We start from the raw sequence: 14,372 nt of genomic DNA on the forward strand, positions 1-14,372 counted from the left end.
GGTCTGAAGGTGGATAAATCACCTGGACCAGATGGATTATACCCCAGAGTTCTGAAGAAGATAGCTGAAGAGATAACGGAGGCGTCAGTGGTGATCTTTCAGGAATCACTCGAGTCAGGGAGGGTCCCAGAGGGCTGGAAAATCGCTAATGTAACCCCCCTGTTTAAGAAGGGAGTGAGGCAAAAGATGGGAAATTACAGGCAGATTAGCCTGACCTCGGTCATTGGTAAGATTTTAGAGTCCATTATTAAGGATGAGATTTCAGAATACTTAGAAGTGCTTGGTAAAATAGGGCATAGTCAGCATGGTTTCATCAAGGGGAGGTCGTGCCTGACAAATCTGTTAGAATTCTTTGAGGAGGTAATGAGTAGGTTAGACAAAGGAGTGCCAATGGATGTTATCTACTTGGACTTCCAGAAGGTCTTTGACAAGGTGCCGCACAGGAGGCTGCTCAGTAAGATAAGAGCTCATGGTGTTAGAGGCAAGGTACTAGCATGGATAGAAGATTGGCTGTCCAGCAGGAGGTAGAGAGTGGGGATAAGGGGATCCTTCTCAGGATAGCGGCCGGTGACTAGTGGAGTTCCACAGGGGTCAGTGTTGGGACCACAACTTTTAACTTTATACATTAATGATCTAGATGAAGGAACTAAGGGCAACTTAGCTAAGTTTGCAGATAGGTAGAGGGACAGGTAGTATTGAGGAGGCGGGGAGGCTGCAGAAGGATTTGGATAGTTTAGGAGAATGGGCAAAGAAGTGGCAGATGGAATACAATGTGGGGAAGTGTGAGGTCATGCACATTGGTAGGAAGAATAGAGGCATAGACTATTTTCTAAATGGGGAAAGAATTCAGACATCTAAAGTGCAACGGGACTTGGGAGTCCTAGTCCAGGATTCTCTTAAAGTTAACTTGCAGGTTGAGTCGGTAGTTAGGAAGGCAAATGCAATGTTGGCATTGATTTCGAGAGGACTAGAATATAAAAGCAGGGATGTGCTGCTGAGGCTTTATAAGGCTCTGGTCAGACCACATTTAGAATATTGTGAGCAATTTTGGGCCCCGTATCTCAGGAAGGATGCGCTGGCCCTGGAGAGGGTCCAGAGGAGTTTCACGAGAACGATCCCAGGAATGAAATACTTAACATATGAGGAACGTTTGAGGACTCTGGGTCTATACTCGATGGAGTTTAGAAGGATGAGGGGGGATCTGATTGAAACTTACAGAATACTGAAAGGCCTGGATAGAGTGGACGTGGGGAAGATGTTTCCATTAGTAGGAGAGACTAGAACCCAAGGGCACAGCCTCAGAGTAAAGGGAAGGCCTTTTAGAACAGAGATGAGGAGAAACTCCTTTAGCCAGCGAGTGGTGAATCTACGGAATTCATTGCCACAGAAGGCTGTGGAGGCCAGGTCATTGAGTGTATTTAAGACCGAGATAGATAGGTTCTTGATTGGTAAGGGGATCAAAGGTTACAGGGAGAAGGCGGGAGAATGGGGTTGAGAAACTTATGAGCCATGATTGAATGGTGGAGCAGACTCAATGGGCCGAATGGCCTAATTTCTGCTCCTATGTCTTATGGTCTTATGGTCTTATAACCCGGGAGGGAATGCGGTCATCAGTCAGGAGGGAGGGAGGTCATCACTTGGGAAGGAGAAAAGTTGTAAATCAGGAGGGTTATCATCAATCAGGAGGGAGCCAGATTGTCAATTAGGATGGAGTGAAGTTGTCAATTGGGAAGGAGCAAGGTCATCAATCGGGAGGGACCGAGGTCGTCACTCGGGAAGGAGCGAGGTTGCCAATCAGGAGAGAGATCGCCAATCAGGATGCAGTATGGCCGTCAATCGGGAGGGAGTGAAGTTGTCAATCAGGAGGGAGCGAGCTCAGCAATCAGGAGAGACCCAGGCTGTGAATCGGGAGGGAGATCATCAATTGGGATGGAGTGAGGTCGTCAGTCAGGATGCAGGCCATCAATTTGGATGGAGTGAGGCCATCAATCAGAAAGGAGTGAAGTTGTCAATTGGGAGCGAGGTCATTAATCAGAAGCGAGTGAATTCGTCAATCAGGAGTGAGATTGTCGATCGGGAGAGAGCGAGATTGTCAATCCGGATGAGTGAGATCGTCACTTGAGAGGGAACGAGGTTGTCAATCAGGAGGAAGATTGTCAATTGGGAAGGAGGTCATCATTTGGGATGAGGGTTGTCAATTCGGAGGGAATGAGGTCGTCAATTGGGAGGGAGTGGGGTCGTTAATCAGGAGGGAGTGAAGTCATCACTCAGGAGGGAGTGTGGTCATCAACTGGGATGAAGTGAAGTTGTCAATTGGAGGGAACAAAGTTGCCAATTGAGAGGGAGAACGTCAATCGGGATGGATTGAGGTCGTCAATCGTGAGGGAGTGAAGTTGTCAACTGGGAGTGAGTGAAATTGTCAATTGAGAGGGAGTGCGGTCATCAATCAGGAGAGAGCAAGCTTGTCAATCAGGATGGAGATCGTCAATCGGGAGGGATCGAGATCATCAATCATGAGGGAGTGAGGTCGTCAATTGGGATCAGGGTTGTCAATTGGGAGGGAATGAGGTCATCAATCATGAGGGAGTGAGGTTGTCAATCAGGAGGGAGCGAGGCAGTCAAATGGGAGGGAGCAAAGTTGTCAGTTGGGAGGGAGGGCATCAACTGGGAGGGAGTGAGTACCTCAATCAAGAGGGAGTGAGGTTGTCACTTGGGAGAGAGCGAGGTTGTCAATCAGGAAGGAGATCGTCGAGTGGGAGAGAGCAAGGTCGTCAAACGGCACGGAATGAGGTTATCACTTGGGAGAGAGCGAGGTTGTCGATCAGGAAGGAGATCGTCGAGTGGGAGAGAGCGAGGTCGTCAAACGGCACGGAATGAGGTTATCACTTGGGAGAGAGCGAGGTTGTCAATCAGGAAGGAGATCGTCGAGTGGGAGAGAGCGAGGTCGTCAAACGGCACGGAATGAGGTTATCACTTGGGAAAGAGCGAGGTTGTCAATCAGGAGTGAGACCGTCAATTGGAGTGTGGGTCATCAATTGGGAGGGAATGAGATTGTCAATCAGGAATGAGCGAGGTCATCACTCAGGAGGGAACATGGTTGTAATTGGAACGGAGTGAAGTTGTCAATCGGGATCGAGTGAAGTCGTCAATCGGGAGGAAGCAAGCTTGTCAATTGGGAGGGAGTGAGGCTGTCAATCGGGAGGGAGATCATCAATTGGGAAGGAGTGAGGGCATCAATCAGAAGGGATTGAGGTCGTTAATCGGGAGGGAGATCATCAATTGGGATGGAGCGAGATCGTCAATTTGGACGGAGTGAAGTTGTCAATCGGGAGGGAGTGAGATTATCAATCAGGATGGAGCGAGGTTGTCAATTAGGACGGAGTGAGTTTATCAATTGGGAGGGAGGTTGTCAATCGGGAGGGATTGAGGCCGTCACTCGGGAGGGAGATTGTCAATTGGGATGCAGTGAGGTCGCTATTTGGGAGTGAGAGAGGTCGTCACTCGGAAGGGAACGAGGTTGTTATTCAGGAAGGAGATCATCAGTCAGGAGGGAGCGAGATCGTCAATTGGGAGAAAATGAGTTTGTCAATCAGGATGGAGTAAGGTCGTCAATCAGGAGGGAGATCGTCGATTGGGACGAAGTGAAGTTGTTAATTGGGAGAGAATAAGGTCATCACTCGGTAGAGAGCGAGGTTGTCAGTCAGGAGGGTGATCGTCAATGGATTGACGTCGTCATTTGGGAGGGAGCGAGGTTGTCAATCGGGAGCGAGTTTGTCAATTGGGAGGGTACGAGGTCATCAATCGGGGGGAGGTCATCAATTGGGGGAGAGCGAGATCGTCAATCAGGGCAGAGTGAAGTCGCCAATTGGAAGGGAGTGAGGTCATCAATCAGGAGGGAGTGAGGTCATGAAACAGAAGGGATTGAGGTCATCAATTGGGAAGGAGATCGTCAATCAGGATGGAATGACGTCGTCATTCGGGAGGGAGCAAGGTTATTAATCTGGAAGGAGGTCATCAATAGGGAGAGAGCGAGATTGTCAATCAGGTGGGAGGTCATCAATTAGGAGGGAGTGAGTTCATCAATCAAGAAGGAGTGAGGTTGTCATTCGGCGGGAGCAAAATTGTCAATCAGGAGGGAGTGAGGCCATCAATCGGAACACAGTGAGATCGTCATTCGGGAAGGAGTAAGGTAATCACTTGGGAGAGTGCGAGGTTGTTAAACAGGAGGGAGACCATCAATTGGAAGGGAGGTCGTCAATTGGGAGGGAGCGAGGTCATCAATCGGGAGGGAGCGAGGTTGTCAATTGGGGTGCAGTGAAGTTGTCAATCGGGAGGGAGGGAGGTCATCATTCGTGAGGAAGGTCATCAGTTGGGAAGCAGCTCGTCAATCGGGTGGGAGCGAGTTCATCAATCAGGAGGAAGCAAGGTGGTTTCTCAGAAGGGAGCGAGGTCATCAAGCAGGAGGGAGTGAGGTCATCCCTCAGGAGGGAGTGAGGTCGTCAATCGGGAAGGAGCAAGGCCGTAATTTGGGAGGGAGTGAGGTCATCACTTGGGAGAGCGTGAGGTTGTCAATCAGGAAGGAGGTCGTCAATTGGGAGGGAGAGATGTTGGTCAATCAGGAGCGAGTGAGATCATCAATCGGGAGGGAGATCATCAATCGGGAGGGAGGTTGTCAATCGGGAGGGACTGAGGTTGTCCATCAGGAGGGAGTGAAGTTATCATTTGGGAGCAAGATGAGGTCGTCAGTTGGGAGGGAGTGAGGTTTGTACTCGGCAGGGAGCAATGTTGTCAATCAGGAGGGAGCAAGATTATCAATCAAGAGGGAGATCATCAGTTGGGATGGAATGAGGCCATCAACCAGAGGGGACTGATGTCGTCAATCAGGAGGGAGGCCGTTAATTGGGAGGGAGGTCATCAATTGGGAGGGAATGAGGTCTTCAATTGGGAGGGAGCAAGTTCGTCAATCAGGAGGGAGTGAGGTTGTCACCTGGAAGGGAGTGAGGTTGTCAATCTGGAGGGAGATCATCGATCGGGAGAGAACAAGATCATCAATCGGGAGGGAGCAAGTTAATTAATCAGGAGCGAGTGAGGTTGTCACTCGGGAGGGAGCGAGGTTGTCAATCAGGGAGGAGATCATCAATCGGGATGGAGTGAGTTCGTCAATCGGGGGCAGCGAAGTCAGCAATCAGGAGGGTGCGAGGTTGTCAATCAGTAGGGAAATCATTAATTGGGACAGAATGAGGTCGTCAATCCAGAGGGATTGAGGTTGTCACTCAGCAAGGAGTGAGGTTGTCATTCAGGAGGAAAACCATCAATTGGGATGGAGTGAGGTCATCAATCAGAAGTTGTCATTCGGGAGGGAGGTTGTCAATCGGTACGGAGTGAGGTCTTAATTTGGGAGGGAGTGAGGTCACCACTTGGGAGAGAGCGAGGTTGTCAATCAGGAGGGAGATTGTAAATTGGGAAGGAGGTTGTCAATCGGGAGGGACCGAGGTCATCAATCAGGAGGGAGGTCATCAATCAGGAGAGAACAAGGTCGTCAATCAGGAGGGAGGCCATCAATCAGCAGAGAACAAGGTCGTCAATCAGGAGGAAGGCCGTCAATCGTGAGAGAATGAGTTAATCACTTGGGAGGGAGGGAGGTTGTCAATTGTGGCGGAGTGAAGTTGTCATTTGGGAGGGACCGAGGTCATCAAAGGGGAGGGAGCAAGTCAATCGGGAGGGAGATCATCAATCAGGATGGAGTGAGGTTGTCAATCAGAAGGGATTGAGTTCATCAATTGGGATGGAGTGAGATCATCAATCAGGAAGTGGATGAGGTTGTCAATTGCAAGGTGAAGTGAGGTCAGCCATCATGGAAGGGGTTGGGGGACGTGAGTGTGGTGGAAATGGGACTGGAGAATGTCGGCAAATTGGTGGGCCGGGGCGATAGGCTGGAGATTGCAGCTGGGTGAGGGAGATAGCTCCCTTAAGGGGCTTGGGAGCAGCACTCCTGGTCCTCCTGGCCCACAAGGAGTGCTAAAGCTGCCAGTGACATTGGGGAGCTGGCATCTCCTGCTTCTGTTTCACTGCAGGATTCATGGTCCCGGAAAACCTGAACAGCACTGGTTAATTTTAAATCACGCAGCTAACTGCACAACCAGAAGCAAATAAAAATATGTAATTAAATGTCCCACCTTTCCACATCAGGACACTCAAACTCTCCAATACCATAATTACACTGGAGGGAATGGTGAACTGGGGGGTCGTCAACAGTGCATTTCATTTTATAATATCCCCCAAACATCTGCTGCCTATTGTTAGGTGAGATTGGGTGGAGAGGGGAGAGGTTGGGGTGGGGGAAGGAACTAACATTAAGGCAGTTAACTCTGTTGCAGCTGTGGTTGAGTTGTTAGCACTCTCAACCCGGGGTCAGATGCTTCTGGGCTCAAGTCCAAATCCAGAGCTTGAGCACAAAAATCAAGGCTCACACTCCAGGATAATACTGAGGGTGTGCTGCAGTATTGAAGAGTCAGCACTGAGGGAGAGCTGCAGTCTGGAAGGGTCAGTACTAAGGGAGAGATGCAGTCCCACAGGGTCAGTACTGAGGGAGTGCTACAATGCAAGAAGTCAATACTAAAGGAGTGCTGCAGTGTCAGAGGGTCAATACTGAGAGAGTGCATCAGTGACAGAGGACCAGTACTGAAGAAAGGCTGCACTGTTGAAACGTCAGTACAGAGGGAGTGCTGCAATGTCAGAGGGTCAGTATTGAGGGAGTGTTGCAATGTCGGAGAGTCAATACCAAAAGAGTGCTGTAGTGTTGGAGGGTCAGGACGGAGGGAGTGGTGCAGTGTCAGAGGGTCAGGACTGAGGATGTGCTGCACTGTCGGAGGGTCAGAACTGAGAGGGTGATGCAGTGTCAATGGGTCAGGACTGAGGATGTGCTGCATTGTTGGAGGCTCATACTGAGGGATTGCAGCACTGTCGAAGAGTCAGTACTGAGGGAGTGCTGCAATGTCAGAGAGTCAATACAAAAGGAGTGCTGCAGTGCCAGACAGTCAGAATTGAGGGAGTGCTGCAGTGTTGGAAGGTCAGGGCTGCGGGAATACTGCTGTTCTGAAGGGTCAGTACTGAGGGAATGCTGTCATTTCGGAGGGTCAGACTGAGGGACTGCTGCAGTTTTGGAGGGTCAGCACAGAGGGAGTGCTGCAGTACAGAAGGTTCTGAGTGAGTGCTAAAATTTTGGAATGACAGGACTGAGGGAGTACTGCAGTGTCAGGGAGTCAGTGCTTCGGAGGGTTCCTATTGAGGCAGTGCTGCAGTGACAGAGGATCAGTACTGAAGGAAGGCTGCAGTATGGAAGCATTAGAACAGAGGGAGTGCTGCACCGTCAGAGAGTCAGTGTTAAGGGAATGCTGCTGTATTGAAGGGTCAGTACTGAGGTAATGCTGTCGTGTCGGAGGGTCAAACTGAGGGACTGCTGCAGTGTCGGAGAGCCAGTACGGAGGGAGTGCTGCAGTATCAGAGGGTCAGGACGGAGGGAGTGTTTCAATGTCGGAGAGTCAATACCAAATGAGTGCTGTAGTGTTGGAGGGTCAGGACTGAGCGAGTGCCGCAGTGTCAGACAATTAGTACTGAGGGACTGCTGTGCTGTCAGACAGTCAGTGTTCAGGGAGTGCTACAGTGTCAAAGATCAGTACTGAGGGTGTGCTGCAGTGTTGGTGGGTGAGTAGTGAGGAGGTGCTGCAGTGTCGGAGGGTCAGAACTGACAGAGTGCTGCAGTGTTGGAAGGTCAGTACTGAGGGAGTGCTGGACTGCCAGATGATAAGTACTGAGGGAGTGCTGTAGTGTCAGCGGTACAGACTAAGGGAGTGCTGCAGTGTCGGAGGGTCAGTACTGAGGGAGTATTGCAATGTCGAAGATTCAATGCTAAAACAGTACTGTACTGTTGAAGGATCAGGACGGAGAGGGTGAAGCAGTGTCAGTGGGTCAGGACTGAGGGAGTGCTGGACTGTCGGAGGGTCAGTACTGAGGGAATGCTGCAGTGTCAGGGGTCAGGACTGAGGGTGTGCTGCACTGTCAGAGTGTCAGAACAGAGGGAGTGCTGGACTGCTGGAGGCTCATACTGAGGGAATGCAGCACTGTCGAAGAGTCAGTACTGAGGGAGTGCTGCAATGTCAGAGAGTCGATACAAAAGGAGTGCTGCAGTGCCAGGTCAGTCAGTATTGAGGGAGTGCTGCAGTGTTGGAAGGTCAGAGCTGCGGGAGTGCTGCTGCACTGAAGGGTCAGTAATGAGGGAATCTGTCATGTCGGAGGGTCAGACTGAGTGACTGCTGCAGTTTTGGAGGGTCAGCACAGAGGGAGTGCTGCAGTGCCGAAGGGTGAGGACTGAGGGAGTGCTAAACTTTTGGAATGACAGGACTGAGGGAGTACTGCAGTGTCATTGAGTCAGTGCTTTGGAGGGTTCCTATTGAGGCAGTGCTGCAGTGACAGAGGATCAGTACTGAAGGAAGGCTGGAGTATGGAAGCGTTAGTACAGAGGGAGTGCTGCACCGTCAGAGAGTCAGTGTTGAGGGAGTGCTGCTTTATTGAAGGGTCAGTACTGAGGGAGTGCTGTAGTCTATGAGAGTTAGGTCTGAGAGAGTGCTGCAGTGTCGGAGAGCCAGTATGGAGGAAGTGCTGCAGTATCAGCGGGTCAGGATTGAGGGAGTGCTGCACTGTCACAGGGTAAGACCTGAGGGAGTGCTATAGTGTCGGAGGGTGAGGACTGAGGGAGTGCCGCAGTGTCAGAGAATTAGTACTGAGGGACTGCTGTGCTGTCAGACAGTTAGTATTCAGGGAGTGCTACAGTGTCAAAGATCAGTACTGAGGGCGTGCTGCAGTGTTGGTGGGTGAGTAGTGAGGGGGTGCTGCAGTGTCGCAGGGTCAGAACTGAGGGAGTGCTGCAGCGTTGGAAGGTCAGGAATTAGGGAGTGCTGGACTAACGGATGATAATTACTGAGGGAGTGCTGTAGTGTCTGTGGTACAGACTAAGGGCGTGTTGCAATGTTGGAGAGTCAATGCCAAATGAGTGCTGTGGTGTTGGAAGGTCAGGACTGAGGATGTGCTGGACTGTCAGAGAGTCAGGACTGAGGGAGTGCTGCACTGTTGGAGGCTCATACTGAGGGATTGCAGCACTGTCGAAGGGTCAGTACTGAGGCAGAGCTGCAATAGCATAGAGTCAATACAAAAGGAGTGCTGCATTGCCAGACAGTCAGTATTGAGTGAGTGCTGCAGTGTTGGAAGGTCAGGGCAAAGGGAGTGCTGCTGTACTGAAGGATCAGTACTGAGGGAATGCTGTCTTGTCGGAGGGTCAGACTGAGGGACTGCTGCAGTTTTGGAGGGTCAGCACAGAGGGAGTGCTGCAGTGTCGAAGGGTCAGGACTGAGGGAGTGCTACAGTTTTGGAATGTCAGACTGAGGAAGCACTGCAGTGTCAGAGAATCAGTACTGAGGGAGTGCTGCAGTGTCAGACAGTCAGTGCTTCGGAGGGTTACTATTGAGGCATTGCTGCAGTGACGGAGGATCAGTACTGAAGGAAGGCTGCATTATGGAAGCGTTAGTACAGAGGGAGTGCTGCACTGTCAGAGAGTCAGTGTTGAGGGAGAGCTGCTGTATTGAAGGGTCAGTACTGAGGGAGTGCTGTAGTATATGCGAGTCAGGCCTGAGAGAGTGCTGCAGTTTCAGAGAGCTAGTATAGAGGGAGTGCTGCACTGTCACAGGGTCAGAACTGAGGGAGTGCTATAGTGTCGGAGGGTGAGGACTGAGGGAGTGCCGCAGCGTCAGACAATTAGAACTGAGGGACTCCTGTGCTGTCAGTCAGGATTCAGGGAGTGCTACAGTGTCAAAGATCAGTACTGAGGGCGTGCTGCAGTGTTGGTGGGTGAATAGTGAGGGGGTGCTGCAGTGTTGGAAGATCAGTATTGAGGGAGTGTTACAATGTCGGAGAGTCAATACCAAATGAGTGCTGTAGTGTTGGAGGGTCAGGACGGAGGGAGTGGTGCAGTGTCAGAGGGTCAGGAGTGAGGATGTGCTGCACTGTCGGAGGGTCAGAACTGAGGGAGTACCGCACTGTCGGAGGCTCATACTGAGGGAATGCGGCACTGTCGAAGAGTTAGTATTGAGGAAGTGCTGCAGTGTTGGAAGGTCAGGGCTGCGGGAATGCTGCTGTACTGAAGGGTCAGTACTGAGGGAATGCTGTCATGTCGGAGGCTCAGACTAAGGGACTGTTGCAGTTTTGGAGGGTCAGCACAGAAGGAGTGCTGCAGTGTCGAAGGGTCAGGACTGAGGGAGTGCTGGACTGTCAGAGGGTCAGGTCTGAGGGAGTGCTGGACTGTCAGAGGGTCAAGATTGAGGGAGTGCTGGACTGTCGGACGGTCAGGACTGAGGGAGTGCTGCAGTGTCAGTGGGTCAGGACTGAAGGATTGGTGCACTGTCGGGGGGTCAGAACTGAGGGAGTGCTGCACTGTCAGAGGGTCAGGACTGCTGGAGTGCTGCAATGTCAGAAGGTCAGGACTGAGGGAGTGCCGCAGTGTCAGAGAATTAGTGCTGAGTGACTGCTGTGCTGTCAGACAGCCAGGATTCAGGGAGTTCTACAGTGTCAAAGATCAGTACTGAGGGCGTGCTGCAGTGTTGGTGGGTGAGTAGTGAGCGGGTGCGGAGTATCAGCACCCAGGGAGTGCTGCAGTGTTGGAAGGTCAGGACTGGGGGAGTGCTGGACTGCCGGATGATAAGGACTGAGGCAGTGCTGTAGTGTCAGCGGTACAGACTGAGGGAATGCTGCAGTGTCGGAGCGTCAGGACTAAGGGGTGCTACATTGTTGGAGGGTAAGGACTAACAGAGTGCTGCACTCTCAGAGGGTCAGGACTGAGGGAGTGCTACAGTATTGGAGGTTCAGCACTGAGGGAGTGCTGCAGTGTCAGCAGGTCAGTGTTGAGGGAGTGCTGTACTGTCGGAGTGTCAGGACTGAGGGAGCGCTGCAGTGTCAGAGAGTGAGTATTGAAGGATTTCTGCTATTTCGAAGGGTCAGTACTGAAGGCGTGGTGCACTGTCGGGGGGTCAGAACTGAGGGTGTGCTGCACTGTCAGAGGGTCAGGACTGCTGGAGTGCTGCAATGTCAGAAGGTCAGGACTGAGGGAATGCTGCAGTGTTGGAGGCTGAGTAGTGAGGGAGTGGAGCATTGTCGGAGGGTCAGGACTGAGCATCAGCAGCAGCATCAGCAGCAACAGCAGCACCAGCAGCATCAGCAGCAGCGTTAGCAGCAGCATCAGCAGCTGTGCTGCAGTGGCAGAGGATCAATACTGAGGAAGCGCTGGACTGTCGGAGGGTCAGGACTGAGCAAGTGCTGCAGCATTAGCTGGTCACGTCCGAGGCGGAGCTGCAGTATCGTAGGGAGCACTGAACTGTCAGAGGATCAGGACTGAGGAAGTTCTGCCATGTCCTGGGGTCAGGGCTGAGGGTGCGCTACAGTGTTGGAGGGTCACTATTGAGGCAGTGCTGCAGTGATGGAGGATCAGTACTGAGGAGTGCTGCAGGGTCGGAGGGTCAGAACAGAGCGAGTGCTGCACTGTCAGTATTGAGAGAGTGCTGCTGTATTGAAGAGTCAGTACTGAGGGAGTGCTGCTGTGCTAGTGGGTCAATACTGAGGGAATGCTGCAGTGTCGGAGGGTCAGAACTGAGGGAGTACTGCAGTGCCAGAGTCAGTACTGAGCGAGTGCTGCAGTGGTGAAGGAAGACTGCAATGTTGAAGGGTAGTACAAAGGTCAATACTGAGGGAGTGCTGCAGTGTCAGAGGGTCAGGACTGAGGGAGTGCTGCAGTGTCAGAGGGTCAATACGAAAGGAGTGCTGCAGAGCCGGAGGGTCAGGACTGAACGGGTGCTGCAGTGTCGGAGGGTCAGTAGTGAGGGAGTGCTGCTGTGTCGGAGATGGGTTGAGATGCTAAAGGAGACCCTGGCTGCCCTTTAACTTGGTGTAAAAAATCCCATGGTACTATTTCAGACTTGATCTGGAGAGTTATGTCCTGGTCCCTTGGCCAATATTTATCTCTTAATCACAAAAACGGATTATCTGGTCACTGTCACATTGTTGTTTGTGGGACCTTGTTGTGCATAAATTGGTAGCTACGTTTCCAACATTACAGCAGTGACTGCACTTCAAACATACTCCATTTGCTGTAAAGTGCTTCGAGCCAGCCAGTGGTGGTTTCTATACGCAAGTCTTTCTTTCCCTCTCTACAGAAGCTGCCTGAGCTGCTGGCTGTTATCCAGCATGTCCAGGTTTGATTTCAGAGTTGCAGCACCAGCAGTATTTTGCTTTTCATGGAATAAGCCTGGTTAGTTTGGAGCCAGTGCTGGCGATCACATTTTGGTGTTGCATTTCTTGGGTTGCTGGGATGAGGGGATAAATTCCCCAGTACATTCAATGGGCACACAAGACTCCTACAAAGAAAGAAAATGGGACCGGGCGAAGTGCACGCAGAATAAAGATTCCACTGTGGTCGGAGGTCGCTGCTTGCTCGTCCAGCTTTGTTTTGTATGAGAACTGAACTGCCAGGGCAAAATAAGTTTTTTTTTAACAAGACAACTGGTATAATCGGCGGCGATTCCGCCTGGAGCCTATATGCTGCCCATCCTTACCCGTCCTTCACTGAGCGAGTGTCCATCAGAGAGATCTTCATCTTGTTGAACTCCTCTGTCTCGCAATCGGAATCCTCGTCCAGGAGGACGTACTTCTCCTTCTTCGGCTCGGGCATTTGGGGTGTGGGGGCAGCGATCAGAAATTGCTCTTCCGATTGCAAACAAGCCTTCAAGCAGCCGCCACTCGCACTCCCAGCAAGTTTTGGGCACGGCGACTTGGGGAGCTTAGGCAGGGGAGGGGAAGCTTTTTTCCCAAGACTGGGGAGAAGTTCTGCGCCAATTACCTGCAGACTCCACCCATTCATCCAGGCTCCTGCCGACTGCAGTCAAGCACTGACTCGTTGTTGGTCCGGTACAGTTGGGTGCATTACTGACCCATTTCAACGTGATAGAACAGCTTCTGTTTTCAGTGAGTTCAAAGCGAGATTTTCGCTTGATCCGAATTGCTCCCGCTTCAAGGAGGGGGAGACGATTTTTGATGTATTCTTTTCAACCGCGGGCTGTCGGGATAAGGATATGTACTTGAGCAAATGTCCTTAAAGCAACTATAAACAAAATGGGGTGCTAGCAGGTGGAAGCCAGGGAGGTTGATTTTAACCCTGCCCACCCAGCACCAACTGGAGCTGTGTGAAATTTATACAGATAAGATCCCCATGGGCTCTTAACTGGGGCCCTGAGTGGCTTCCCAGCCAAGCTGAAGGAGCTCTGCAGACAGAAGAGGCCTTCCATAGGACGTGTAAAACCTCCCTTTGTGAGGCTAGGAGGAGCAGGAATGTTCCTCCAGACCCCACGAGGAACATTGCCATCTATCCTGGTTCAGACCTTCCCCCCCCTTTATCCCTGCCAATTCCTTCCCACTCTCCCAGCCATTTAACCGCAAGCTGACAGCAAGCCAATGTTTGGCCACAAGGAGAGGACCGGTGTTATTTAAATTGAGGCTGGCAGTTCAAATACCCTGGACCTACGAGTGACAACCTGCAATTCATTTGAGAATAAAATTGACACTGGTGTGGGAGAAACATTCAACACACAGCCACTTGGTTTGCATCTGCATAGGAAAGAAATACACTTTGGTCACCTCTCTGAGCCTGATGCAATTTGCCACAAAGAGGAGTGTTAGCAAATTGGGATTCCAGCTTGTTTCAGGCGGGTGGGCTGCTTGCCTTTTGACAAGCCCATCTATACATTGGATCAGAGGTGTGACCGAACTGTTGCCTGAACCCAATTTTTAACAGTTGGTGAAAAACAAGAGGCTGTGAGCTGAATATTTCTCCTGTGGTGTTTATAAATGAATTTAGACCAAGAAAATAATTTGCACTTGAGACTTGGGCACACCTTAAAGCACTGCAAACCTCAATGACTCACATCTGACGATGAACATTAGCCCGCAAGGGATTTATGATTAGACACACATAGGACCAGTTAGTACATGTTTGACAAAGCCTGCAACACCCTCATCTAAATTAATACTCCATTCTCTGCTAATGCATTTTTTTTGGCCAGGTTGCAAAAAACTAAATAGATAAACTGATTTATGAAATTAAAAGTATGAATGTTTGCACAAACATACATTAACCTGAACCAGTCAACACTCTGTGTAAAGGAGTATTACAACAGCCTGATTATTGTGGTTTAGCAACAGGGCTGATTTTGCAGCATCGTAGAAACAGAGATGTAAGCACTGGAAGCCTATTCATGCCTGTACCACTGCTAGCTTTC

At 50.9% G+C, this 14,372-nt stretch overlaps 1 protein-coding gene across 3 annotated transcripts in view; it reads right to left on the reverse strand.

Annotated features, from left to right (window-relative positions):
* Positions 1-13,255, reverse strand: part of LOC121281865 — an 86,831-nt gene extending 73,576 nt beyond the window's left edge. Inside the window, exon 1 of one of the 3 annotated variants that reach the window (XM_041194969.1) lies at positions 12,654-13,255. In XM_041194969.1, coding sequence (XP_041050903.1) covers positions 12,654-12,958 — 305 coding nt within the window. In that variant the 5' untranslated portion in view covers positions 12,959-13,255. The remainder of the gene's footprint in view (positions 1-12,653) is intronic. The other 2 variants (XM_041194959.1, XM_041194951.1) reach the window with 2 other exon arrangements.
* Between the last annotated feature and the right edge of the window lie 1,117 nt (positions 13,256-14,372).

This window comes from Carcharodon carcharias, chromosome 1 (genome assembly GCF_017639515.1).
Source record: "Carcharodon carcharias isolate sCarCar2 chromosome 1, sCarCar2.pri, whole genome shotgun sequence".
Taxonomy (NCBI): Eukaryota; Metazoa; Chordata; class Chondrichthyes; order Lamniformes; family Lamnidae; genus Carcharodon; species Carcharodon carcharias.